The sequence below is a fragment of the Diceros bicornis genome, chromosome 41 (assembly GCF_020826845.1).
Source record: "Diceros bicornis minor isolate mBicDic1 chromosome 41, mDicBic1.mat.cur, whole genome shotgun sequence".
Lineage (NCBI taxonomy): Eukaryota > Metazoa > Chordata > Mammalia > Perissodactyla > Rhinocerotidae > Diceros > Diceros bicornis.
This window is the reverse complement of record NC_080780.1, coordinates 2076490-2103750: the sequence shown is the minus strand read 5'-3', so window position 1 is coordinate 2103750 and position 27261 is coordinate 2076490. Positions and strand designations below refer to the sequence as shown.

The following is a 27261-nucleotide window of genomic DNA, read 5'->3' as shown; positions in this document are numbered from 1 at the left end:
TGGAATTACACTGTATCTTTTATTATTATTATTATTATTATTATTGAAATATACTTGACATACAATATTATATTAGTTTCAGGTGTACAACATAGTGATTTGACATTTATATATATAAGGAAAAGATCACCAGGACAAGTCTGGTAACCATGCATCACCATACAAGGTTATTACAATATTATTGATGACCTTCCATGCTGTATATTACACTGTATCTTGAGCATTGCAGAGAGCCACAGGCCTCAGAAACAACAAAGCCTCCCCATTTCCTGCTCTGCTGAAGGAGAATCTGCACCAGAAAAGCATGGGTGGGGGGGACCTCATGCAGGAGCAGGGTCTCACAGGCCTCAGCAATTTCACAGAAAAAGGCAGCACCAGACCCCAAGCCGCCCCCAAGGTGGCATCAGGTCCCTGCATCAGGAGCTTCTGGCCAACATCTGAGGGAAAATAACGTGAATAAGCAGAAGGGGGAACAGAGATGTCCCATGCAACTCCAGGAGGCAGAACTAAGGTGGGAAGGGGGGAGTCCCAGGGAGAAAAATTCCAGGTCAATAAGCACAAAGGAACGTTCTAGCAGCCAGAGGTGTCCAAGGGAAGGGGCATCGCTTCTGAAGGTGGCCAGGAGGGGGTGTCCAGGTGAGGCAGGACCTCAGAGGCAGGATGGGCACCACCCACGGGCCAACAGAGCCACCCAGATGGTCCCTCTGACAGTTGCACACTGGGGGTCAGGAACCGTGCAGGTGCACCAGTCCCAAATAGCAAAGTTCCCATGCCACCCGGCGTCCCACAGGGAAACAGCTCACACTATGTGGCTCCAACAAAGAGACTTTACCCAAGGGACACTACAGTGGGGGGCAGTGAGGACACTACCAGGAGGGGGTGGGCGAGGACACTATGGGGAGGGGGTGGGTGAGGACACTACCGCGAGGAGCAGTGAGGACACTACAGCGGGACGTAGGTGAGGACACTACAGCGGGGGGCAGGTGAGGACACTACCGGGAGTGGGTGGGCGAGGATATCCTCGGGGGGAGAACATCTGAGAGCTGGATGGACAGGTCCCCCTCCCACCCGCCCACATTCTCCTGGCGTGAAGCTCTCTGAGCCACTCGGAGCTCTGACATTCTGGGATGCTGGGGCCTCAGTCACTCCCTATCTATAAAATGGGTATGAGGGACTTGCCAGTCCCAAGAGACTGCAGTCTCTCTGAACACCCTGAAATAAAACAGGAAACTGCAGAAGTTGCATTACTCTTTACTCTGAGAAAGCACAGACGGCGTAGACAGAGCTCAGCCAGCATGTGAGCACACAGGACCCCACCAGAAGGGCACCTTGCTCACAGGGAGGCTGGTTAGGAAGGAGGCCTGTACCCACCGCACAGCCGGCCTCATGCTGGGCACCCCGCGCCCCCAGAGGAGCTCTGGCCCACTCTCACTCCAGCCCCTGGTTGTAGACACAGATAGCAGATCTGCAGGCTGTGCACAGCCCAACCCTCAGTCTCCCAGCTTCTCTCATCCAGGGATGTGCATGGAGGACTCGGTCGGCCAGGAGGTCTCAGGGACTGCACAGCAGGGACCCACAAATGCCCTCATCCCTGTCTTCCCCCACCCCCAGCTCAGGTGGGAGTGGGCTGACCAGGCCAGAAGTGGGGCTAGGGTGGGCGGTAGGGTCAGGTTGGGAGGTGGGGTCAGGGCAAAAGGTGGGGTCAGGGCAAAAGGTGGGGTCAGGGCCAGGCCTGGGCTGGGGCCAGGAGGGACTCTCTGCTAAAGAATGGCCTAGAAACCCCCACAGCCTCAGCCCAGCCTGGCAGCACAGGCCCAGCAGCAGTGACTTGTGCCCAGCACGTAAGCTCCAGCCTCGGGACATTTTCTTCCACCAGCCCAAGGAAGAGCGAAGAGCTTGGGTGAGCAGCACGGGTCGGTGGCGTCTGCCCAGAACTGATGGCCGAGTGGCGGTGGCCAAAGCCGTGTCCACAGGCTCTCCCGGCCCCCAGGACCTGTCTTCTCTCTCCGCCTAGCCAGGCCCTCACAGTAGCTGGTCAGTGCGTTTGCTGCGCCACACCACCAGGCCAGCCATGGCGACAGTCAACAGGATGGGCACAGCGATGAGCGGGATGAGAACCTCGTCCGGGGGATCCTGCCAGTGGGGCCTGTCCACCGTGCAGTTGGAGAAGAACTGCCTGTGGATGCCAGTGATGAGGCCTTGGGCCAGCGGGTTGGGCCAGTAGCAGCCCACCTTTGTGCTCTCCTCCTCGGTGCAGTTGGTGAAGCTGTCGTAGTACCTGCAAAGGCAGAGCCGTGACTGCCCAGCCCCCTGAGGGCAGGGGGAGGGGGCCCAGTCCTGCTTGGCCACCTGCTCTCTCCCACGTGGGAAGAGTGCACCCTCCTGCCGTGACCCCCATGGGGCCTGCTGGGCAGGGGTCCATCCTCTGGCCTCCTTGCCCTGAGGGTCTCCGGGCGTGATGACCCTGTCCCCTGTACCCTAGCACTTCCTACCTCTGGGTCTCAGCCCCACTGTCACCTGCACCTGAGCCGCCTCCCCAACGCACACAACCATGTTCTACCCCACTTTGCAGGACCCCTCATCACGAATCCTCAATTCCTCCCGTGCCCCTGCCCCAGCAGACAATGACCTCTGCACAGATCCTGGTATCATCGAGCCCAACCCCTGGCACTCCCATCTTAAGGAATAGGAAACTGAGCCCAGCAAGGAAACTCTAAGACCATGAGCTCCCCATCTATACCTCATGCCCACACCTGGGTCATCCACACCCGTGACAGGCTTCCTGTGAGGCCGTGAGCCCCCAGCGCCCGGGTCTGGGCCCAGCCCCCAGGCTCTCAGCACTTGTGCCTGGAGGACACATCAGGCCTGGCTTCTCCAAGGCCAAGGGGGGTGTGGGGTCACGGCCGCTGGGACCTGCAAGACCCTTGTCATCTAGGGCCCCTCTCTGGGCCCCAGGGGAGGAGGTCTCTCTGAGGCCAAGGGCCAGCTGCCTCCCAGTCAAGTCAGCCTACCCTCACTGACCAGGTGGTGGAGGGGTCCCCTGTGAGCCCAGCCCCGGCCCCCGCTGGACAGGACACTTGCAAGCGCCCCTCCTCCAGGGTCTCTCTGTCCGTGTCAGTCAAACCTGGGAAGGGCACTCAGAACACCACCCAGAGGTACTACGTCTGTCCAGCAGGAGGGCTCTGGGCGCTCCTCAAAAGTGACCAACAGACAGCTACCAGGACCCAAGTTCAGCCCAACAGCAGGCAGGCCCAGGATGCGATGAGCGGTCTCTGGAGGGGGTGGCTTAGGCTGGCAGTCACTGTCCAAGATGCTCGGAGGGGAGGACTGGACGACACCTGCCAAGGTGCACCAGGCCCGTCCACTGCCCGTGCTTCCCCACACCCGGCCGAGTGCTGCATGAAGGACAGGTGCAGGAAGGGGAGGGGCTCCTGCCTCCGCTCCCCCTGGGAACAGGGGCCTGGGGTGAGGCCGGCCGGTGGCTCTGCAGCCCACCTCCTCCCTCCAGTGCTGTCCCTGGAAGAGCAGCCTGGCCTGAGCCATCAACAGGAAGGAACTGCTTCCTGCAAGGAGCTTCCTGCACAGAATGCCGTCTATGCCAGGACACCAGCTGGGAAACAGGGCCGCTCATCCACTCAGTCTACCTGGGATGGCCCTCTTGCGGCCCACCCCTCCTGGCAGTGCCAAGCAGCTTCCCAGTCCAGATGCTGGGATGCAGGTCAGGCACACACGTGTTCCCCCCTGCCCCTGTCAGGTAACGTGGCAAGGAAGAGCCCACACAAAGCAGAAGAGAGCCGGAAGCAAAGGGAACAGCCTGGTACCTGAGTCCAGAGCTGTGATGCGGCCCCTGGGACATGTCACATCCCAGGGCACCTCACCAGCCAGGTCCATAGGCAAACCCACCACCTCCTCAGACCCACCCCTCCCACAGGGCCCTGGACTCAATGACCTGCTACCCAGGAACCGTCTAACCTGACACCCCGCCAAAGCCTTCACCCCAGGGAGCTCCCATCCTGGGAGTTTGATGAGAGCCCGGTGCTCCCACTCCATATCTCCCAAGGCCTCCCAGCGTTCCCAAGAATGCCACCGTGACGCACACCAGGGCTCATGGGGCTGAGGCCAGGCAGAGGGGGCCGGGGAAGCCCGGCTGCAGACAGCAAGCCCTCGGGGGCCAGCGAGTGGCATGTGACCCATGTGACCCACACACACAAAAGGCAGCACGGCATAGCTTAGGGCTGACCTGAAAGGCTTCCTCCAACCCCAGCTTGGCACTGACCATCTTCCTGACTTTAGCCACGTTACTTAGCCTCCCTGAGCCTCAGTTTCTCCACCTGTAAATGGGGTTCATAATACTCATCCAATAAGGTGGCTAAGAGGACGAAGTGAGGTGGTGTGTGTGCACCCCTGGCAAGTGCCTAGCACATGGTAGGCGCTCAGTGAGGTCTCAGGGCGAGCCCCCCGACTGCTAGGAGTGGGCAGAGCTGAGCACAGCACCCGCCTATGTGGATGGACTCATAGGGACGACACGCAAAATGCCCATGCCTGGTGCTTCTCAAGAATGCTGGGAACTGGCTCCGTATTATAATAACAAATGTTTTTAGGATGAAAGTCATCGAAGGTTGGGCACCTGACAGGAGCTGCAGGCTGACTCGCACATCTGGCATCCTGCCATTCCCGGGGCTAGGAGGTAGACAAGGCAGGAATGCACATGTTTCCACACACAGCCCCCACCTGTTAACTCCCCAGCACTGACTCAGGCTGGAGACAAAACCAAGGTGTTCTTCACAAGGAAGCTGCTGTCTGCATGGCATCACAGAACCAGGGTCACAGCAGGGTCTGTTCTTCCCAAACATCCCTGGTCGCCCAGGCCTCCCCACGCCGCCACTTCGGTCTGGCTCCAAGACCACTCTCCCTGCAGCTCCTGGGTTGCTGCACACAGGCTTAAAGATGCAGCCGCAGCCCAGATGGGAGAGGGAGGCACAGAGCCTGGAAGACATACAAATCTCCCCCATCGGACTCCCTCTCCCACCAGGAAAAAGCTTTTCCAACTCGACAGGGGTGGTCATGGGCCCCTCGCCTTCCTTCTAGTCCCTCCACTTGCAATTGCTCCCAGGCGATGCAGCGCTGCATTTGGAAATCCCGCTGGCAGCCAGCCCTTAACCCCAGCTGGCCGCAAGGCGGGGACAAGAGCTACAACCTCAGAAAGCATCAGGCGCCCAGAACATCGATTGCCGCTCCCCAACTGCTTTGGGGACAGGCTGCCTTCCACCCCTGGTGCTCGCTGCCCCAGGGACGCCTTCCCCCTCCCGCTTTGGCTGTGTGTCTCATGTTGTCCTTTTCCGTGGTTTTCTCCCTCGCCTTGAGCACAGCCAGCACTGCTCCCTAAGAAAGGGTGCCCAGGAAACAAAAGGTGGAGATGGCAGGAAAGAGCAATCTAGGATTCTGAAGTCCTCCCCATGTCCTGGTTTCCAGGGCTGCTGTGGGGACACCCAAGGCCCCAGTTCATCATCTCCTGTGTAGAGCCCACTTTTGTTTCTCTGGACATGTAGACACATTTCTCTTCGCTTTCACAGCTCGGCTACTTCCCAGCCCATGCCAGGCACCAGTGAGCCCTCTCAGTCTGCAAATTCTCGCCCCCGCCCACGAAATGTCCCTGAATTTCCCCCTCCACCTCCCTCGTCCCACTAGAACTCCTGCCACCTGGGTGTCAGACCTGTTGTCTGGCTCTGCCCTCCTCCTGCTCCCAGCTCTCTGTCTTTCTGCTTCCTGGGAGATCTCCTCAGCATTCATCTCCCGACTCCTGTTTCGCGTCTCATTGCCTCACTTCTGAGGGTTCTTCCTTGGTTCTGGAGCTTCATCTCCTCCTCCACGGGTGAGCACCTGCCTCTCTAAAGTACTGATGATGACGTTCGGGGTTTCCCTCCTGCTACACGGTCTCGGGTTGCCTGACTCTGTCTTGGCCCTCGTGTCAGAGCCCTTACTCAGATGTCCCTTCTTGGATGTTCATGGCTGGGAGGGAATCACGGCTGGTGGACGCTCAGGGCCTGGGGGAAAGGCCTGTCCCAGAGCTTCCCGGGCATCTGCTGGGCCCTCTGCAGGGAGCCCATAGCCACACCTCATTTCCTTAGGAAGGACGGCTCAGGCCCCCACCCTGAAGACCACCCTCCTGGAGCCAGTGGAAGGAGCAAGCAGGCACCAACTGCTTTCTCCACATCTCCACTCTGGGGTACGGGGCCCACACTCACGTGGGTGGTGAGGCCCCAACCCTCAGTTTCAGCAGCAAACCTCAGTGTCGGGCTGGGCTTCAAAGGGGCCCCGGACCCCAGCTGCTTCTCAGACGGCTCCCCAGGTGCCCTTTCTTCCAGCCCAGGTCTTGGAGGCCTGTGCGGTATAAATCGGCTGCTCCTGGCTGCCCTTTCCCCAGGTGTGTGAGGTCAGTGCCCACCTGCTCTCCGACTCCCAGACGCCCCTCCTGGCCTCCCACTCCTGTCCTCCGGCCCTGGGGCCGCGTGTCTGTTCAATCTCCTCACCAAGACTTTAGCGGATGACAGAGGACAGGAAGCTCCCACCTCATCCTCCCTGGCCCCCACCCCTGTGTGTCCACTCTGGGCATGGGGTCGGGCCCCCTTCTCCAGAAGCTTCCTCACAGCTCACTGAGGACAAGAAGGAGCCTAGTCAAGCCTGACCCCCCAGCACCCATTCCTAGCAGACGCAGGAATTATGTTCCATTTGGTTCAGCAAATGGTTCCCCCACACCGACTACATGCCAGGTACACACAGGGGCTGTGGACATGGACTCTGCCCCCAAGGAGCCACTGTCCACTGGGGAAATGGGCATACAAAGCTCTAGGACGGCCACTGGGGACAGAGAGCACAGGGACTCAGAGGGGAAAGGGCTGAAGTGGCTGAGCAGGCCCAGGGCTTCCTGGGAGGATGGGGACTCCAGGCAGGCACGGTGCATGGGACCCACCAGCAGAGCACCAGGGTGAGACAGGAGGTGGGGGGAAGGTGGCGCAGCCCATCAGTGATTTCCAAGGAGGCAAAAGGACATATCGAGGCTTGATGCAAAGTGTGATCACAGGAGATAAAAACCTTAGAAGCTTCTAGAACATGAAGCCCTCTACAGTGAGGCATTCCCAGCACCAGGTAGAAACCAGTGGAATTCACTTTCTCTGGGGTCCACTGGCCCTGACCACAGACCCAGTCTTTGATGGTGCTGTAAGAAAGACCCCAAAATGACAATTTCCACCCAGCATGGGACCGTGAAGAAAGACAGGCACCCCAGGGCAGGGCACCAACCCCATTCAATAAGGGGAGTGGGTATCAGGGGCTTCCCAGAGAAACAACCACACTCAGAGGAGGGCAGACAGCCTGGGGCATTCAGTACGGAATTGCTAGACTATTCAGTGAGGGGGATGGGGGGATATAGGCTAGAAAGCAGCTTCAGAGCATGGGGAGCACAGACACTGAGGGAAGGGTGTGGGCAGGGGGTGGGCAAGGTGTGGGCAGGGCACGAGCAGGGCGTGGGCAGGTTGTGGGCAGGCTGTGGGCAGGGCATAGGTGGGCAGGCCCAGTGCCTGAGCAGTGGCACTCACACAATGAACTCTGACAGGTTGCACCACTTCCAGGCGTCCACCTTGTGCATCATGTCTGCGAAGGCCTTCTCACACCGGGGCAGCATCTCCAGCATGCGAGTCTCGTTGCAGCCGTCCACTGGGGCACACCCCCCTGGAGAGGGGACAGCCATGAGCACTCCACTGCTGGGAAGGCTTGGTTTACAGGCATGACCCTTGAAGGCCCTCCTGCTGACGTTCCCCTACAGGCAGCTGGGGTCTTCCTCCCTCATCCTGGCCTCCGTGTGACCTGGGAGGTTGACGCCAACGCAGAAAGGGAGACCCACATGGGAGTGTCCCACTGAGACAGGACCCAGAGGGGCCATGGCCTCCCAGTGGGATGTGCAAGGAAGAAGGCAAGGCGAGGGCAGTGGGCAGGGAGACACGTGTCCCTGGGGGTGGGGGGGGCGAGGGCAGACAGGCTGCAATGTGGGTGGGGGAGGCAGAGGGGTCCTGGGCAATCAGGGCAGAGGCTCCACTGCTACTCAAGGGCTGAGGGTGCCTGCAGTGTGTCCTAAGAAGTTTCTGAGTCTGGTGACAGTCCAAGGCCTCAGGGGCAGCAGCAGAGGCCCTGTGGTGGTGAGGACCACCTGCCCTGTCAAAGCTGCCCCTCAGACTCCAGGAAGTCTGAGGCTGAGGTACTGTAGGGACCCGTGTTCTAGCAATGGGGGCCAGTCCTTTGGACGCTCTTGGGGTCTGGTGGGGCCCCTTCCCCAGGATTTCCCATCACCCCTCCTGACCTCTGCCACCAACAACCTGTCTGCTCCACCACCAGGAACGCCCACCTGTCTGTCCCTCAGGACCTGTCCACCCACCCTCCCTGGACACCTGATTTCCGGTCATGACCACCAGCTGGTAAACCCCTCCCTTGACCCTTGGCTTTGGCTCCCGTCATATAATCAAGAGAAAGCCCTTCTGTGACTGTCCTGCTATGTGTCCTGGTGTATGTGTATGTGTGTATGCACGTCTATGTGTATGTGTGCACGTGTGTGTTATGTGAGTATGTACATCTATGTGTGTGGATGTGTCTGTTTGTGATGTGTATGTGTGTATCTGCCCTGCCATGTATATCGTGGTGTATGTGTGTATGTATGAGTGTATGCATAGCTATGTTTGTGTATGTGTGTACTGCCCTGCTGTGTCTGTCCTGATGCGTGTATGTGTGTGTTATACGTGATATGTATGTGTGCATCAATGTCTATGTGTGTGTACGTGCACCCTGCCCTGCTGTGTCTGTCCTGATGTGTGTATGTGTGTGTTATACGTGATATGTATGTGTGCATCAATGTCTATGTGTGTGCATTTGCACCCTGCCCTGCTGTGTCTGTCCTGATGTGTGTATGTGTGCATTATACATGATATGTATGTGTACATCAATGTCTATGTGTGTGTATGTGTACGCTACCCTGTAGTGTCTGTCCTGATGTGTGTATGTGTGCATTATACATGATATGTATGTGTGCATCAATGTCTATGTGTGTGTATGTGTACGCTACCCTGTAGTGTCTGTCCTGATGTGTGTATGTGTGCATTATACATGATATGTATGTGTACATCAATGTCTATGTGTGTGCATGTGTACACTGCCCTGTCGTGTCTGTCCTGATGTGTGTATGTGTGCATTATACATGATATGTATGTGTGCATCAATGTCTATGTGTGTGTATGTGTACCCTGCCCTGCTGTGTCTGTCCTGATGTGTGTATGTGTGCATTATACATGATATGTATGTGTGCATCAATGTCTATGTGTGTGTATGTGTACCCTGCTCTGCCATGTGTGTCCTGGCAGATGGTGCTGGGATATAAAAGAAACCACAGGGACGCAAACAGGAGCAAGGCCCAAGCCCCAGAACTGGGCACACCTGGGCTCATACCCAAGCTTCATTGTTCACCGGCTGGACCTCAGTTTCCAGCTTGATCTGAAAAATAGGGGAAACAGGCCAGGCCTCACAAGGGGGTTGTGCTGACTAGAATTAGTCATGTGCCCACAGAGGCTCCCATAATCATGGTGTTGTTACTGTAGGTCAAGGCCAGTGTCCTGTCTCTCCCAGAACAGCCACTTTCCAGCCTCCGATCGCCCTCCATGGTTTCTTGCACTTGGAATGCCCCTCACCCTCATGTTCACCTGTTCCATCAGCACACCTGCAGGCTGGCTTGTCTGAAAGCCCACAAAGCCTGATTCCACCCTGGAGACAGGCTCTGTCCCACTCTGGGCCACAGCCCCTCTGTCTGAGCCCTGGGGGCACTTGCCTCTCTCCACAGAACAACCAGGTGCTCATTTCTGTGGCTGCAGCATGGGCCTCCCTGAAGGTCCCCACATGGCACCACCATTGCAGCCCTCAGGAAACTGCCATAATCAACTTTCCAAGGAAGAAGAGCAGCTCACAGCCAAAAACCAACTAAGTATAACCTCAACAGAAAGACCTTCTGGAATGGCAGTGAGAGGAGCTCGTCCCAAAGGGAACATCAAATAGACACCATTATTCAAGAAAATCTACTCCATCTCATAAGAACAGTGACAGTCTGTGACATTTGAGCCACGACCTGCTGCCATCCCCCCACCTCCAGTCATGGAGCGCTACTCCAGGTGGATGCAACCTCAAGAGGGGGTGGTCCTCTCTGCCCCAGCTCCCAGTCTAGGGCCACATTTCACCTGGAGGGACAGGCCTTCAGAATTTCTCATTCCCCAAGCTCTGAGTTGCAGGAGCTCCACAACTGGGGAGGCAGGAGAAGTGGGGCTCCTTTCCCTACCCAGCCCCACTTCCAGGTGGATCCTCTACCTCAGACCAAGAATTCTGGGGCCCTGATCACCCCACCCCAGCTCACTGATAGGGCAGAGGCTCCACGCTGGGAGAAGCAAGCCAAGAACACCAGGAATTACAATCCGACAGAGCCCACTCATAGGGTGGGGGGTCACTCTGCTGGAAGTAGGCCACTGTCCCACCCCCAGGTCCACTACAGTGGCACAGGGTTCCTGCCAGTGGAGAGGTGGGCCATCAGGACAAACAAATATCTCCACAGCTCTGGCAGAGGAGACTGGCTTTACTTGGAACAGAGCAGGATAGACCAAGCAGAGGTTGGACAGAGAGAGCCAGGAAAAGAGACAACCAAGAAGATCCCTCTTGGGGTCACATTTGTCCCTGGGGGTCCTGAGGGCTGTGTGCAGACACCAGCCTGCATCCACTCAGAAGCACTCAGAGCAGGGCATGAGGAAGACGCGGAAGCACTCCCCATGCCAAACTCAGCTCCACCAGCAAAGGGGGGAAGGCTGCCTAGCTCTGGGCGCTTCAGCACAACCTGTGCATGAGCACTGACTGAGCCAGGTCTACTCTGATCCAGGGCAGAATCCTAGGAAGCCTGGCACAAAAATAAAGTGACAATTATCCCAGGCCTGTGAGACTGTGCATATGCCCAAGGTTGTGCCCCTCGAGTGGCTGAAGAGGGAACTTCCAAGCTACCAGTCCCTGGCAAAACTTGGAGCAAAACGGTAAAGTCCCTGAACTATGAAATCAGTCTCCAAACTATACATATAACTAACTATAACGGGTGACATCTAACTGGCCAAGGGGAGAGTGGAGCACAACCTTTAACCACGAAGTGGTGTGTGCCAACCTAGGAGTCAAACTAAAAGACTTTTTTTTAAGGGAAAAAAATCTGAGCCAGGATCTCATAAACTTCACATTGTGGGAGAAACACAGACTTACAGATTTAGACACTTAACAAACAAACAAACAAACAATACAATGACAAGCACCACGGAGAACCAGTGCCCAGGGTTTCTACAATATTTTATCTAAAATGTCCAGTTTCAACAAAAAAAAATTATGAGACATGGAAAGAAACAGGAAAGTGTGACCCATATAAGGGGACAAAAGCTGCCTTTGAGGAGGTCCAAATGATGGCCTTCACAGTAAACAACTTCAGAGTACTTAACATAAATATGTTCAAAAACCAAGAGAAACCACATTTAAAGAGGTAAAGGAAGGTATGATGACAATGTCTAATCAAATAAAGAACATCAATAAACAGATACAAATTATTAAAAAAAGAACCAAATGGAAATTCTGGAATTGAAAAGTACAATAATTGAAATTAAAAATTCACTAGAGGAACCCAAAAGTAGATTTGAGTTGGCAGAAGAAAAAATCAGCAAGCTTGAAGATATATCAATAGAGATTATGTGATAGGAAGAACAGAAGGAAAAAAAGAATAAAGAAAAATTAACAACAGAACCTCAGAAATGTGTAGGACATCATTAAATGTGCCAACGTACATGTAATGAGAGTACCAGAAAGAGAGGAGAGAGGAAAAGGAGCAGAAAAAATAACCAAAAAATAATAATAATGGCTGAAAACACCCCTAATTTGATGAAAAACTTTAATCTACACCTCCAAGAAGCTCTATAAACCCAAGAAGGATAAACAGAAAGAGACCCACACCGACATGCACCATCCTAAAAATGTTGAAAGACCAAAAAAAACCTTGAAAACAGCAAGAGAAAAAAGATTCATATGAGGAGACCCCAATGTGATTGAGAGCTGACTTCTCATAAGAAACAATGGAGGCCAGAAGGAGTGGGATGATATACTCGAAGTGCTGGAAAAAACTATCGTCAATCAACAATCTTCTATCCAGCAAAATTATCTTTCAAAAATGAAGGTGAAATAAATATATTCCCAGATAAACAAAGCAATACCATTGCTAGCAGACCAACCTTACAAGAAATAGTAAAGGGAGTTCTTTGGGTTGATAGGAAGTGACACCAGACAGTAATTTGAATGCACATGAAAAAAACAGAGCACCAGTCAGGGCACTTATGCAATTATGAAACACAGATTGAAGACAAACTTCTTCTCATTTCTTTTCTTTTTTTTTTTTTCTGTGAGGAAGATCAGCCCTGAAGTAACATCCATGCTAATCCTCCTCTTTTTGCTGAGGAAGGCCGGCTCTAAGATAACATCTATTGCCAATCCTCCTCCTTTTTTTTGTCCCCCAAAGCCCCAGTAGATAGTTGTATGTCATAGTTGCACATCCTTCTAGTTGCTGTATGTGGGACGTGGCCTCAGCATGGCCGGAGAAGCGGTGCGTCGGTGCACACCCAGGATCCGAACCCGGGCCACCAGTAGCGGAGCGCACGCACTTAACTGCTAAGCCACGGGGCCGGCCCCTTCATTTCTTTTCTTAACTGATTTTAAAAGTATTTTATAAAACAATATGTAAATGATAGCATGGTTGGTACTACACCAACACATGTAAATGTAATACTTTCTTTACAATAACAGCACAAAAGAGATGGGTGGGAGGGAAGATGTACTGAAGTGAGGTTATAACTTCAATACACAAGATGAATGAAGACAACCAGAAACAGAAAATAAGAAGGTTACTCTAACAAACACTATAAATATATACTTGCTCTCCTTTCTTTTGTCAGCTTATTTTAAAAACATAAAATGGTATAAAGTAATAATTTTAACAATGTGTTGTTGGGTTTGTAACATGTACAAACATATAGATGTAATATGTATAACAATGATGGCACAAAAAGAGGAGGGAGGAATAGAGATACACTGGAATAACATGTCTGTATCTCACAGCAGTTATGTTAGCATAAACCTGAAGAAGATTCTGATAGGTAAATGTACACAGAAAGCTGTAGAGCAACCACTAATAAAAGAAATCAGAAAACACAGTGAAAAAAAATCATTAAAGGAATTAAAATGTTCCACTACAAGATACTCACTTAAGGAAAAAGCAGCAAAAGAGGAACAAAAAAAACAAAAAGGACATGAGACTTTTTTTTAAAGTCTTAGTGGATTTAAAAGGATTTAAATCCTTTAAGCATGTCCTCTGGCCACAAGAGAATAAAATAAGAAATCAAAAACAGAAAGAATTTTGGGAAATTCACAGGTATGTAAAAACGAACAATACATTCCTAAATAACCAATGGGCCAAAGAAGATTTCACAGGGGCAATTAGATAATACTTTGAGATGAAGGAAAACGAAGACACAACATACCAAAACCTAAGTGACGCAGCTAAAGCAGTGCTTAGAGAAAAATTTATAGTGTGAACACCTATATCAAAAAAGAAGATCTCAAATCAGTTAGCTCATCTTCCACCTTAAGACACTGGAAAAAGAAGAGCAAACTAAGCCTAAATAGAACAGAAGGAAGTAAAAAATAAAGATTGGAGGAGAAATTAATGAAATAGAGAGTAGAAAAATAATAGCGAAAATCAACAAATCCAAAGGTTAGATCTTTTAAAAGATAAACAAGAATTGACAAACACTTAGCTAACCTGACTAGGAAAAAAAAAAAGAAGATTCACATTACTAAATCAGGAATGAAAGAGGGGACATCACCACTGACCTTACAGAAATAAAAAAGCAAGATTATAAGTGAATACTACAAACAACTTTATGCCAACCAATTAGGTCATGTAGATGAAATGGACAAATTCCTAGTAAGACACTTATTAAGGGTTGAATTGTGTCCCCCGAAAAGTGTGTACTCCAGAGTATAACCTCATTTGGAGATAGTTTCTTTACAGAGGTAATCAAGTTACAATGAGGTCATTAGGATGGGCCCTAATCCAATATGACTTGTGTCCTTATAAAAGAGGAAATTTGGACACATACAGACACACACAGAGGGAAGACAATTGAATATACACAGGGAGAATATGACCATGTGAAGATGGAGGCAGAGGCTAGAATTACAGTGCCATAGTCAAAGAATGCCTGGGACCACCAGAAACTAGGAAGAGGTCAGAAAAGGTACACAGCACTGCAAACACTTTGATTTTGGACTTCATTCCAGATCAGTGACAGAATAAATTTCTGTCATTTTAAGCTTCCCAGTTTGTGGTTCTTTGTTATGACAGCCCTAGGAAACTATTAAAGATACAAACTACTAAAACTGACTCACGAAGAAACAGAAAATCTAAATAGACATATAATAAGTAAAGATATTGAATCAGCAATTTTAAAACTTCCCACAAAGACAGTCCCAGGCCCAGATGGTTTCACTGGTGAATCCTACACACATTTAAAGAAGAATTAATAGAAATAACTCACAAACTCTTCCAGAAAATAGAAGAGTAGGCAACACTTCCCACTTTCCAATTCATTCTATGAGGCCATTATCACACTGGTACGAAACCCTGATACCAAAACCAGACAAAGAAATCACAGGGAAAGAAAACTACACAGCGATATCTCTAATGAACAGAGATGCAAAAATCTTGAATAAATACTAGCAAACTGAATTCAGCAACAAATAAAAAGGATTATACACCATAACCAAGTGGGATTTGTCCAAGTGGTTCAACATACAAAAATCAATCAATGTAATACACTACATCAATAGAATAAAGAGGGGAAACCAGAATATCATCTCAGTTGATGCAGAAAAAGCATCTGACAAAATCCAATGCCCTTTCATGATTAAAAAACACTCAATAAAATAGAAAAAGAATGAAATTTCCTAAGCATGATAAGGACTTTTATGATAAACCCACAGCTAACAATATACTCAATAGTGAAAGACTGAAAGATTTTTGCCTAAGATCAGGAAAAAGACAATGATGCCTGCTTTTACCACTTCTATTCAGCTTAGTACTAGAAGTTCGATCCAGAGAAATCAGGCAAGAAAAAGAAATAAAAGGTATCCAAATTGGAAAGGAAGAAGTAAACTATCTCTATTTACAGATAACATTATCTTATACGTAGAAAACCCTAAGGAATCTACCAAAAAAACTATTAGAGATAATAAACAAATTTAGAAAAGTTTCAGATACAAAATCAACACAAAAAAATAAGTTGCATTTTTATATACCAGCAATGAGTAATGTAAAAATATTATGAAGACAATTCCAATTATAATACAATCAAAAAGAATAAAATTCTCAGTAATAAATTTGACCCAACAGTGTAAAACTTGTACTCTAAAAACTAAAAGAAAATTATATAAGGAAATTAAAGAGGATCTAAATAAATGGAAAGACATCCCATGTTCATGCATGGGAACATTTAATATTGTTAAGATGTCAATGCTACCTAAAGTGATCTACAGATTCAGCTCGATCCCTACCAAAATCACAGTTGGCCCCTTGCAGTAACTGATATGCTGGCCCTAAAATTTATATAGAAATGCTCCAAAATAGCCAAAACAATCTGAAAAAAAAGAACAAATTTGTGGGACTCACACACTATAATTTCACAACTTACAATAAAGCTGCAGCAATTAAGACAGTGTGGCACTGTTAAAAAGGTAGACACGTAGATCAATGGAATAAAGCTGAGAGTTCAAGAATAAACCTTTGTATTTAGAATAAAATTATTTTCTACAAGTGCACCAAGATAATTCACTAGGAAAAGAACAGTGTTTTCAACAGATGGTAATGGAACAACTGGATATACACACACAAGAGAATAGTTAGACCCCTTCCTCACACTATAAACAAAAATTAACGCAAAATGTATAGTAGATCTAAATGTAGGAGCTGAACTATCAAACTCTTAGAAAAAAATACTAGCAACAAAAGAAAAAATACACAAATTGGACTGCATCAAATTTTCTAAACTTTTGTGCTTCAAAAGATACCATCAAGAGAGTGAAAAGACAATCCCCAGAATTGGAGAAAATGTACAAAAATCATACTTCTGATAAAAGACTTGCATCTAGATTAAAAAGAACTTTTACAACTCCATAAAAAGAGAGAAATAACCCATTTAAAAATAGGCAAAGGATCTGAATAGATATTTCTCCAAAGATATACACAAATGGCCAATAAGCACATGAGAAGTAATTAACATCATTAGCCATCAGGGAAATGCAAGTCAAAACCACAATTAGACATCACTTCACGTCCACCAGAATGGCTATCATCAAATACTAGAAGTGTTGGTGAGGATGTGGAGAAACTGGAACCCTCATACATTGCTGGTGAGAATGTAAAATGATGCAGTCACGTTGGAAAATAGCTTTGCAGTTTCTCAAAATGTTAAACAGAATTACCAAATGACCCCACAATTCCACTCCTAGATATAGACCACATATGTTCAGACAAAAACTTGTACAACGATATTCATAGTAGCGTTATCCATAATAGCCAAAGATGGAAGCAACTCAAATGTCCATCAAGTTATAAATGAATAAACAAAATGTAGTATATCCTTATAATAGAATATTGTTTTTCAGTAAAAAATGAAGTACTGATACATGCTACAGTAAACAACATGTTAAGTGAAAGATACCAGTCACAAAATAACACATATTGTATGATTCCATTTACATGAAATCTACAGAATAGGCAAAACTATAAAGGCAGAGCACAGACTAGTGGTTGCTTAAGGCAAAGGAGGCTGGGGGAATGGGGCATGACTGCTAATGGGTAGGGAATTTATTTTGGGGTGATGAAAATGTTCTCAAATTGATTGTGGTGATGGTTGTGTGGGAGATCAAGATTTGGCCACCCTGAAATATATCTCTTTACCTTGATTGCTTTCTCTGACAGACATTTGACCTCCCCCACTAACTGCCTCAGGAATTTGACATAGTAACTCCCTCCTGGAACAGATCTTCTATCTGATGGCTGTAATATAATGTAAAATAGATGTTACAATAGGAAAGGCACCAACAAGCGCATCTTATCAGAAGTTCCGTCTCTCTGGCCACATTCTCTGGATGGCCCTGTGAGGAGTTGCCAGACAAACATTTACATTTATAAGGGAAATCTCCATTTGTAAAGGTATCTCCCCCTCTGTACTGGGAAGAGGGGAGATGACCTCATTTCTAGAAACTTATCAATGTGGAAGGTGAGGCCTTAAATCTGCATAATAACCTTACTCTTGTTTACAGTGCTTTAGCGGTAGTCTCCTGTGACTGACTCCCCCACCCCCAACATCCTCCTTTGTCCTTGGCTGAACATGGTATTTAAGACAAGAATTTCTGCTATTGTGTTGAGAAACGCAGTGTCCCTGGTTTCTCCCATGGATACATGTTATTAAACTTGGTATTATTTTCTCCTGCTAACCTGTCTTGTTAATTATTTGGCCAGCCATAAGAACCTTAAGGGAAGGGGCAGAGGGGGATTCTCCCTCTTCCCCCACAGTTTCAAAACTCTGTGAATATACTAAAGAACACTGAACTGTGTACTTTAACTGAGTGAATGTGTGGTATGCGAATTTTATCTCAAAAAGCTTTATTAAAAAATAAAAACTTTTTCAAACATTCAAAAGTTGAAAGAAAGTATCACTAGTACGCTCAAACTTCAAGTAATATTTAAGGATGTCCTTCTGGGAGAAGGAAAATAATATCAGAAGTAAATACAGATCTTCACAAAGGAATGAAGAGCACTAGAAATTGTAACTATGTGAGTAAATACATAAAATTTGTTTCTCAATATCTAAATATCTTTAAAAGATAACCAACTGTGAAAACAAAAATAATAATGTATTTATAACAAAAATAATAATGTATTTATAACTTAAGTTTAAGTAAAATGTATGACAGAAATAGCATAAATGTCAGAAATGGAAGGTTCTTATGCTACACATGAATTGTTATAATATCACTTAAAGATACACTGTGATAAGTTAAAGATATATACCACAAACCCTAAATCAACCACTAAAGTAGCCAAAAAAAAGAGGAATTACAGCCAATTAGCTCAAAAAAAAAGACACAGCTAAAATGGAACAATAAGAAAAAAATACTAAGTCCAAAAGAAGGCAGAAAACGAGAGGAAAGGGGAAAAAAAGTGATGGTATGATGACAGATTTAAACCTAACCATATCAATTAATAATCAGATTGAAAGTAAATGGTCTAAGAACCCCAATTAAGAAGCAAAGATTGTTAGATGAGATCGAAAAGCAAGACCCAATCAGAGGCTGCTTAGAAGAATCCTACTTTAAAAAGACTCAAATAGATTCAAAGTAAAAGGGAAAAGATATACCATGCTACCACTAATCAAAAGAAAGGTGTCCCGTATATTAATACTGGACAAAGTATATTTCAGAGCAAAGAATATTACCAGAAATAAAGAGGGTCTTTTCATAACAATAAAGGGCTCAATTCATCAAGAGGACATAGCAATGCTAAACATGTATGCACCTGATAACAGAGCATCATAATACACAAAGCAAAAATGGATAGCACTGCAGGGAGAAAATGACAGATGCAAAATTATAGTTGGAGAAGCCAATACTCCTCTGTCAATAATTTACAGAACAATAGACAAAAAATCAATAAGATTATAGAAAACTTGAACAGTGGAGGTGTACAGGGTACAGACAGGAGACCAGTGGAGCCAGGGTAGACATGTACAGTTGGGGGAAAATGGGAAAAACTGATGTTGGAAGGTGGACCCAGAGCCAGACTGGTGCAGGGGCACAGGCCTTCTGAGTTTATTGAAAGCCTAATAGCAGGCAGAGCTGAGTTTTCAACCTCAGCACTCCCTGGGCCTAAACTAGGCCTCAGAGATTTCGAATCATGGGATCCCAGGCAAGCAGCAGCCAAGACAGAAGCCAACACCCTTTCAAGAGAAGCCTTGCTATCTCTGCAGGAAGGAAGGGCAACATCCTTCCAAAGTTTAACCACATCAGCCACCAGATGCCTGGCCCAGCTCCCTGATTTGCTGTGTGGCTCTGGGCAGGCCCCTTCACCTTTCTGGGCCTTTGTCTCTCCGTTAATAAAGAGGACTGATTCTGATTCTGGGTGTTTTCACTAGTAGTCATGCACCTGTGAAATCTCTTTCAACTTGTCACTATGTGGCCCCAACCACCTACTCGAGCCACTGCTGCCCACAGCCGGCTGTTGCCCCACCCACACACTGCTCTGCCAGGACCCTCTGGCTGCCCACCCTCCTCCACAGATCAGACTGTCCCTCGTCACCACAGCCCTCTTTCCAGGCTGCAGCAGCTCCGGCTTCTGCGCTCCCCAGGCTGTTGATTCAGTTCTATTTTAATATAGCTCTCAACTCTGAAGTCTTTGAAGGAAACAATAATTGTAATAAAAGCCTTTTGAAGGCAGAACAAAGCCATTCCTCTCTGAGGCTGGTGCGGAGCACCGTGCATGAGCCTACCCCTCCGTCTCACCCACCCAGGGAGCTCTGGAGCTAGAAGGCTCCATTCCAGCCCCGACTCAGCCCAACCACGTGAGGTAGAATGACGGGCCGACTGGGCTGCACACCACACTTGCCGAGCCCATTGCACGGGAGTCTCCGGGGTGGGGACCCAGAATTCATATTTGTTTAACACGTCCCCCTCTCCCCACCCCCGGGTGATTCCATGTGATGCAGAGACTGAGAGAAAGTGCTGGAAAGCAACGCTTGTCCACATGATGTGCACACAAGTCACTTGGAAATCTTGTTCAATGCAGGCCTGGGGCACCAAGACGCTACTCCCTGACAAGCTCCAGGTGATGAAGGCCCAGTGACCACACTCGGAGGAGGAAAGAGCCGAAACCAGGAGTCAGCCTCCCTTTCCCTATTGGAAATGGAACCCTGACCCCTGCCTGGCAGCTCCTTGCCCCACTTCCTTCCACTTCAGTCCTGACCAATGTCCATTGAGTGCCCTGTCCTGTGTGAGACCGAGCCCCAGGGCAGCCTGACAGGTCAGGGACTTAAAAGACAGGACCACTGTGGCCAGGGAGGGGCATCCACCTGCTCAGTAACGCGGTAGGGGACCACACCCAGGCCACATGACCCCAGAGCTGCTCCCAGTTACACATCACCCCACTCCCATCTCAGTTTGCATGCAGATCACTCAGCCTTGTCGCAGGCCTACCTCCCTGCAGTGGGCCCTCCCAGCAAGAGCCCCCCCACCCCCATTCCCTTCTTTCTCTCCCAGCAGGCATTTCTGAGCAAATCGGAGGCTGGGCTCTGCACCGTGTCTGGGGTACAGATCGGCACCTATCCTGGGGAGCCCTGGAAAAGTATCATGCCTTCTGCCCCCATCCTCAGTTTAAAGTGTAAAGGCCCAGAGGAAAAACAACTTTCCCACAGCCAAACATGGAGTCAGCATGAGCAGGGGTGTGCCCCGGGCAGGTGATCCTCCCTCCACCACCCTGCCCAGCTGCACCTGCCCAGCCTGCTGGCAGACAGGTAGCCCTGCGTCCAAGGCCATGCAGGCCTGGCATCAATGACTCTGGGAGCACAGGCTCTCGGGGGTGCAGGGAGACAGATGATGAGGAAGGCAGCCGATGCTCCTTTCTCCCATTGCTACCCTGTTCCAAAGGCATCTTTCCCTGCAGCTCACCAACGGGCTCTGAAAGTCCACCTAGCACTCTCCATGTCCATCCCTTTGTGTCCCTCCCTGGGCCTGGCCTTGTCATTCCTTGACAGGACGGTCTTAGCATCCTATGCGGGTCTCCTGAGCAGCACCACCACCCACACGAGCATGAGCCAGGCAAGTCCCACACTGTCACCCCCTGCTAGCTGCTGCCATGCCTCCCAGCCATGGTCATCTGGACCTGGCCTATCTAGACCACCTGGACCCCTGGACCTGGACCTCCTGGACCTGAACGCCCTAGACCTGGATCCCCTAGACCCCTTCAGCCTGCCCAGTCACCACCTGTCAGATCACTAAGACCCAGCCAAGTGCTTCCTCCTCTTCTCCCTCCCCGTGAACCCCCTTTTCCCTCTCCCTTCCTCCTCGTTCCTCCTGGACCAGAATCTCCATGTGCCCCAGAATCTCCACCTTCCCAGTGCAGCAGGGATTTTTCCAGGGCTGGCTGAGGATGTACCATCAAGGACCACGGGATGCTGTAAGGATGCCCAGAGACAGTGCCAACCCTGGGCCTGCACTAGGCAGGCACCATGGCACACCTGTCGGACCAACCACAAGTGCCCTGGAGTGGGGGGCCCGTTCCAGCACCTTTTCCAATGCACACTCAGCTTAAGGGGCTCCCAGCAAAACCCAACAACCTACCCAGCATTATAACAGTGGGGTAAAGACACAGATTTCTGACAACACCAAGAAAGTGCGTTACTGCCACTCAAGCTAAGGCTGTATTAGTAAGGTCTCAGGAATTAAATCAAAATAGAAAACTATTTTAGTTGGTTCCATCAGGGAAACAAAGAAAATGCAGGACTGTGTTTCTTTTGTCTCGGGGACTTCCAGACTCCGGGAGATGATAAACAGTCAAACAGATGCATTTCCGAGAGAAAGGTCTTTTATGGCCAGTCATTTGGAAATGAAATACAGCAGCTCTCACCTTCCTTGGACAGAAATGAGCAGCAACCAGACCGCAGAGTCGCCAGGCTCTGCAGCAGTGGGCCATGGCCAGTCTAGCCTCCGGAGGTTGTGGTTTCTAGAAGGTTCTGCCCCAGTCCCTGTGGTCTGGGCAGTTCCCTCCCCACTCTGGACCTCAGTTTCCATATCTATAAAATGAGGAGTGGGGTCAGAGGACCTCCAAGCCACCTCTTGGCCAGCCACTTCCTTGCAGTCACTGTGCTGCTGGGGTATTTGACATCCAGCCACACCTGGGCCCACCTGAGTCCACAGAATCCAATGTGACAGGAGGTGGCTCAGCATCAGGACAGCGTTATTACTCTTACTACTGATAAAAACAGTGGCAGTGCCACGTTCACATACACACACACACACACACACACACACACACAGGCACTCTATCTGGGGGTGCTGTAAGTAAGCCCCAGGAGCCTAGTTGCTGGCAGATTCACATGCCCGCAGGACGTGTGTTAGGCACTGGAGGGTGTTTTCCCATACAGCCCTTTGTTTAAGTGTGCAGCCTTTCACGCCACACTCCCACGCCCAGCATAGGGTTATGGAGACTGAACTGATAAAATCAAACTGACGATTACAACAGTTCTTTACATGTTGCTATTCCTGCATCCACACTGCAATTGGGGAAACTGAGGCTAGGGGCCAGTAAGTGCCTCCAACCTTGAGGTTAAGAACTTGCAAAGGGAGGCGCCTACGGTTCGTGCCCAGACCCGAGGGTCCAGTCGAGAGCTGGGCACAGAGGTGGAGCCCGGCTGAGTGGACTTCTACTGGACCTCACTACCCCAGGGCCCTGCATAGTGGCAACTGCTTCTGAATTAGGGTTTGGAATTTTCAAAGAAGCCCTCGAGGCCAGCACCTTCCCTGCTGGGGAGCCAGTCCTTGATGGGCCTCTGTGGTCAATAGTAACCAGTCCCCCTGCTAGCCCTGCTCCTTGGGTGGCCAGGCCCCCCTCTCTGCACAGCCCAGAGGCAGCTCAGGGTTGGCAGGGTGTCAGCATCCAGAACACAGACAGTCGGCAGCCCTGAGACCCTCCTTCTAGATGCAGCAGCCTCCAAGGCTGATGCGGCCCCAGTTCCACCTCTGACAAATCAGCCTGTGACCATGAGGAGGTTTTGCCTCTCCCTGCATCTCCCTCACTCAGTCGGCAGCCAATTCCTGAGGCCTTCACTCTGAACGGGCCAGCACTGGCCTGGGTCTGCTGAGAGGCTAACCTGGCCTAACCCTAGCCGGGGAGCCTGAGCCTATGCTCTGTGGGAGGGGGCAATGGGACCAACAAGACAGGACGAGGTGGCCCTGCGGAACTGCAATGTGAGCCCAGGATTATTAATGCAAAAGATTTCTGCACAGCGTCTGCCTTTGGTCCTTCTCAATTCCACGTTGGAGGTAGGTGAGGAAAGCCTCAGCCTCCCTCGGGACAAATTAAAGGCTTCTCCTTCCATTACAGGACCAAAATCTCCACCCCAGGGACCCTGCATTTGAAGCTTGCTGAAATCCCACATCAGCACGCTCCTGACTTCTGGACGCCACACAAACATCCACTCTGGACCAAGAAATAAAGCCCCGCTTTCTCCACCTAGACATCTCCACAGAAGGGGAACCCAGAGCTCGGGATAGCAATGGGCTGATCCAGCCTTTTCCCATCTCCATAACCAAATTCCAAGTCATCAAAGCTGACAAAGATATTGCCCACATGCCCAACTTCGCATCTTACAGCCAGGGAAACTGGGGCCAGCAAGGGCAAGAGAGCATCCCAGAGGACCCAGGGATGGTAGCCCCCAAGCACAACCCTGAGCGCCCTGACCCCCAGGCCAGCTTTCCCTCCCAGAGCCAGCCAGGCTCAACTCCCAGCCTCAGCAAGTCTCCCACAGAGCCCTCCCCAAACACGCACACCCACTTACTTGTTCTTGGATGTTCTCTTTAGTAAGATTTTTCAAAACAAGCTTTTAATTCAATCCATTCCCAATTTGTGAGCAATGTGTCTTCCCTGGAGTTGTCTTTTCTTGCTCGAGAAGAGGTCTAGGAGGAGAAGTCTCAGAGAGCTGCTCGCTGCCTCCTCCTGCCAGCCACCCCAGACACATGCACACACGCATGTGCATACAACTCACACACACTCACACACCTGTGCGCACACACACTCACATACACACACTACAGGGCTGTCCTCGGGAGGACAAGCACAGCAGGGAAGGTCCAGCCCTACCCGGTTCTGGATTCCTCTCATCTACACCTCAGCGCGTGGTGCGCACGCACGAGCCCTGGGACCCGGGACTGGTAGCTCACTACCTCACGGGGAGGAGAGAGCCAGACCTGCCCCACCTCCGCCCGCTCGGAGTGTCGCGCTGGCAGGGTGTCCCCAGCCCGGGGGCAGGGAAGCCGGGGACATCGCAGCTGGGAGAGGCAGGCGCGGCCCGAGCCCGCTGGCCAGGCAGCGCCCGCAAGAGACCCCGCTCCTCCCTTCCCGTCGCCGTCAGCTCCTCCGGGGAGAGAGCAGGTCGAAGACCCTCCCGCGGAGCCTGGGGTCGGCGCCCGGGTCACCCCTCGCCCCTCCGGAGCGAGGCGCACCGGGCTCGCCAGGGTCAGTGCAGGGCAGGAGGTACAGCCAGGAGTGGGTGCGGGAAGGCGAGGGCCGCGTGAGTCCCCGTGGCCCCTGACGAGGTTGGGCGCCCCGGTGCAGGACTCCGCGTCCCCTTACCCCAGAGCAGCACCAGCAGCAGCGAGAGAAGTTGCAGGCGCCAAAGCACTCGCGTCTCCATAGCTGGCCGCCTGGGGCGCGCTGTTCGGCGGGATCCCGGCTGGGTGCGCTGGGGGCGCCCGGGGACGGAGCCCAGGCGGGGGTGGGGCCACGGAGAATCCGCCCTCAGGACGCGCCCCCTTCATGCCCCCTCCCCCAGGACAGGCTCCCCCAGAGGACGTCCCGCACGCACTCCTCCCCAGGACGCGCCCTCCCTGGCAGGACGCCCTTCCCCACCCAGACAAGCTACTTCAGGCCAAGCCCCATTCCTCCTGCTCCAGGGTGTGCCCCGCAGCGAGTGCAGCTGGGCAGGCGAGGTGCGGGCTTGGGGGCAGATGGGGTGAGGATGGGGGGCGGCCTGGCAGGGAGTGGATGAGTTCCGGAGGCGAGGGGCCCTTTGAGCAGAGGCGCTTATGGAGCGGACCACCGAGGGACGGGAAAGTATCTGGAGGGGGAAAACTGTGCGCGGCTCCGTGCGTGAGTGAGAGACTGGGGAGGGGAGAGGGCGTGCAGAGGAGGACAGCCTTCCTGAAGAGAGGGCTGGCCGTCTCGGGGTGGGGGATGGGGGAGAGTCTCTGTGTGCAGTGCAGGGAGGGGCTACCAGGGTGAACCAGGATACCTTCCTGGGGGCTTCTTTGTGCGTGGACCCTTTGCACCCCTCTGGACCAGAATAGATACTGGGTAGGTAGTTCTGAGCACGCGCACACACAAACACACACAGCACTGCCCATGGCTGGAAGCCCAGGTCCTCGCACCCTGGTCCCTGCCCTGTGCCCTCTGGGAGGCCTCAAGGGACAAAATGAGGGCCAGGAGAATGACTGGGTACCCCAAGGGGGTTAGCGAGTGACTCAGGTTTCTCCAGTCATGGGTCACTGGGCCAGTTTGGTCATCTCTATCGCTCTCGGGCCCCTAGCACAGACGCTGGCCCACCCCACTGCTCCCACCCTTCTGCCTCCGCCTTACTCTGTCCTGGCACCACTGGGCACCCCAGGTCCCCTGTGTAAAGCTGTCTCCCCCGACCACGGCTCCCCCAGGCGCTCTGCAGAAAACCCAGATGCCAGCCAGACCTGGTAGTCCCCTGAGGGGGCTCATCAGAGCTCTGCCCAGGGGGCCAGGAGCCCTTCAGAGGAGAGCCTGCTGGACCGTGCTGAGTGCCGGAGAAGGGGGGCCCACTCATGACCAGCCTTCCCAGACCCTGACCAAGGGACAAATCAGAACCAGCACTGCCTTTGCCCTGTCTACAGGGAGCCGCCACGGCGTCACAGGGCCAGGGGCAGGACCAGGACTGGGGGCTGTCACACATGGCTGGGAGTGGCATTCAGACTGGGGAGACAAAGCAGGCATCAGGGAGAAGCCAGCTTGAGGGGAGCCAGCCTAGAGGGAGCAGGGCAGGTCAAGGGTCATCAGAGACTCATGGCTGCCCCTGCCCTTGGATCTGGGCTATTAGTGGTCACTGTGGCCTCTGGATCATGGCAGAAGGGTCATTCTGGGAACTCCAAGGCTGGGACTTAAGAGATTGGCAGCTCTTGCTCCATGCTGGTTTGGGTGCTTCTTCCTACGTGAGGAGCAGCCACGTGGGCAACCCTGAGATGGGAGCTCACCTCAAGGTCCTGGCAGCTCCGAGGTCCCAGCTGAGTTGGCACCTGGGCACCTGGGCCCGCCCTGACTAGGACAGCCTCCCAGCGGAAACGGTCAACCCCAAGATAGTGAGAAAGGACTCCAAGCATGGAATCCAACAGTAAACCCTCGGGTCCCGGAACCCATCCATCCATCTCCCAGCCAGCCTTCCTCTGCTCCCTGACGCCCACCGCCCCACCCAGGAGTCTAACCCCCGAATGCAGCCCAGCTGCCAAGGAGGAGAATGTCATGCTTGGGTGAGTTTTTGCCTCCCCACCTGCCCTCCTTTCAGCCCACAAACCCTTGAGAATAGCTCCAATGAGCTTTTACTGGAACCCACCCCAAGCTCCCAACACTACCTCTGGAAACAGCATGTCCACTCCTCCCCCAGGAGTCTCATGCAAATCTGGTCCACATCCTGGTGTCTGCTCCTCCATTAGACCCACCCCACAGGCCTGGCTCCCTCTCCACACGGCAGACCCGGATCAGCAGCTTTGATCTGGGTTTCAGAATAGAGGAGTGTAGAAGACACAGAGACTTAGGTCCAGCCAAGCTCCATTATCTTCTAAGCACAAAACCCTCAAGGTGCCTCACATTTTCCATTTGATGCTGGAGAGAATAACTGTCCTGCCTCATTCCCAGGTCAGAGGTGAGGTTTGAGGCCTAGGGAGCCGCTCCTTGCTGAGATCCCCAGGCACAGGAGGATGGAAGCAGAGGTGGGGTGGGGTGATAGAGGTGATGGGGGTGGGGGTGGGAGTGGGGGTGATGGAGGTGGAGATGATGGAGATGGAGGTAGAGATGATGGAGGTGGAGGTGACGGAGGTGGGGGTGGGGGAAGGGGTGATGGAGGTAGAGATGATGGAATTGGGGGTGGAGGTGATGGAAGTGGAGATGATGGAGATGGAGGTAGAGGTGATGGAGGTGGAGATGATGGAGGTGAGGGTGGGGGTGGAGGTGGTGGAGCGTGGGGTAGAGGTGGTGGAGCATAGGGTAGAGGTGATGGAGGAGGGATGGAGGTGATGGAGGTGAGGGTGGGGGTGGAGGTGATG

General features: G+C 51.4%; 1 protein-coding gene across 1 annotated transcript; it reads right to left on the bottom strand.

Annotated features, from left to right (window-relative positions):
* RAMP3 (receptor activity modifying protein 3) lies at window positions 1–24713 on the bottom strand. The gene is made up of 3 exons (XM_058534763.1): window positions 24557–24713; window positions 7596–7728; window positions 1–2278 (listed from the first exon to the last, which is right to left on the bottom strand). Exons 1-3 carry the CDS (start codon window positions 24615–24617, stop codon window positions 2023–2025), a joined length of 450 nt encoding a protein of 149 aa, XP_058390746.1. The 5' UTR covers window positions 24618–24713; the 3' UTR covers window positions 1–2022.
* Between the last annotated feature and the right edge of the window lie 2548 nt (window positions 24714–27261).

Bases quoted from the DNA above. Each gene is read 5' to 3' on its own strand.
- RAMP3 (XM_058534763.1), bottom strand. From the start codon at position 24,617: ATGGAGACGCGAGTGCTTTGGCGCCTGCAACTTCTCTCGCTGCTGCTG. The intron at 7,729-24,556 runs GTAAGGGGACGC...TCCCCTCTCCAG, and splicing joins GCTGCTGGTGCTGCTCTGGG to GGGGGTGTGCCCCAGTGGAC. The intron at 2,279-7,595 runs GTGAGTGCCACT...CTGCCTTTGCAG, and splicing joins AACCTGTCAGAGTTCATTGT to GTACTACGACAGCTTCACCA.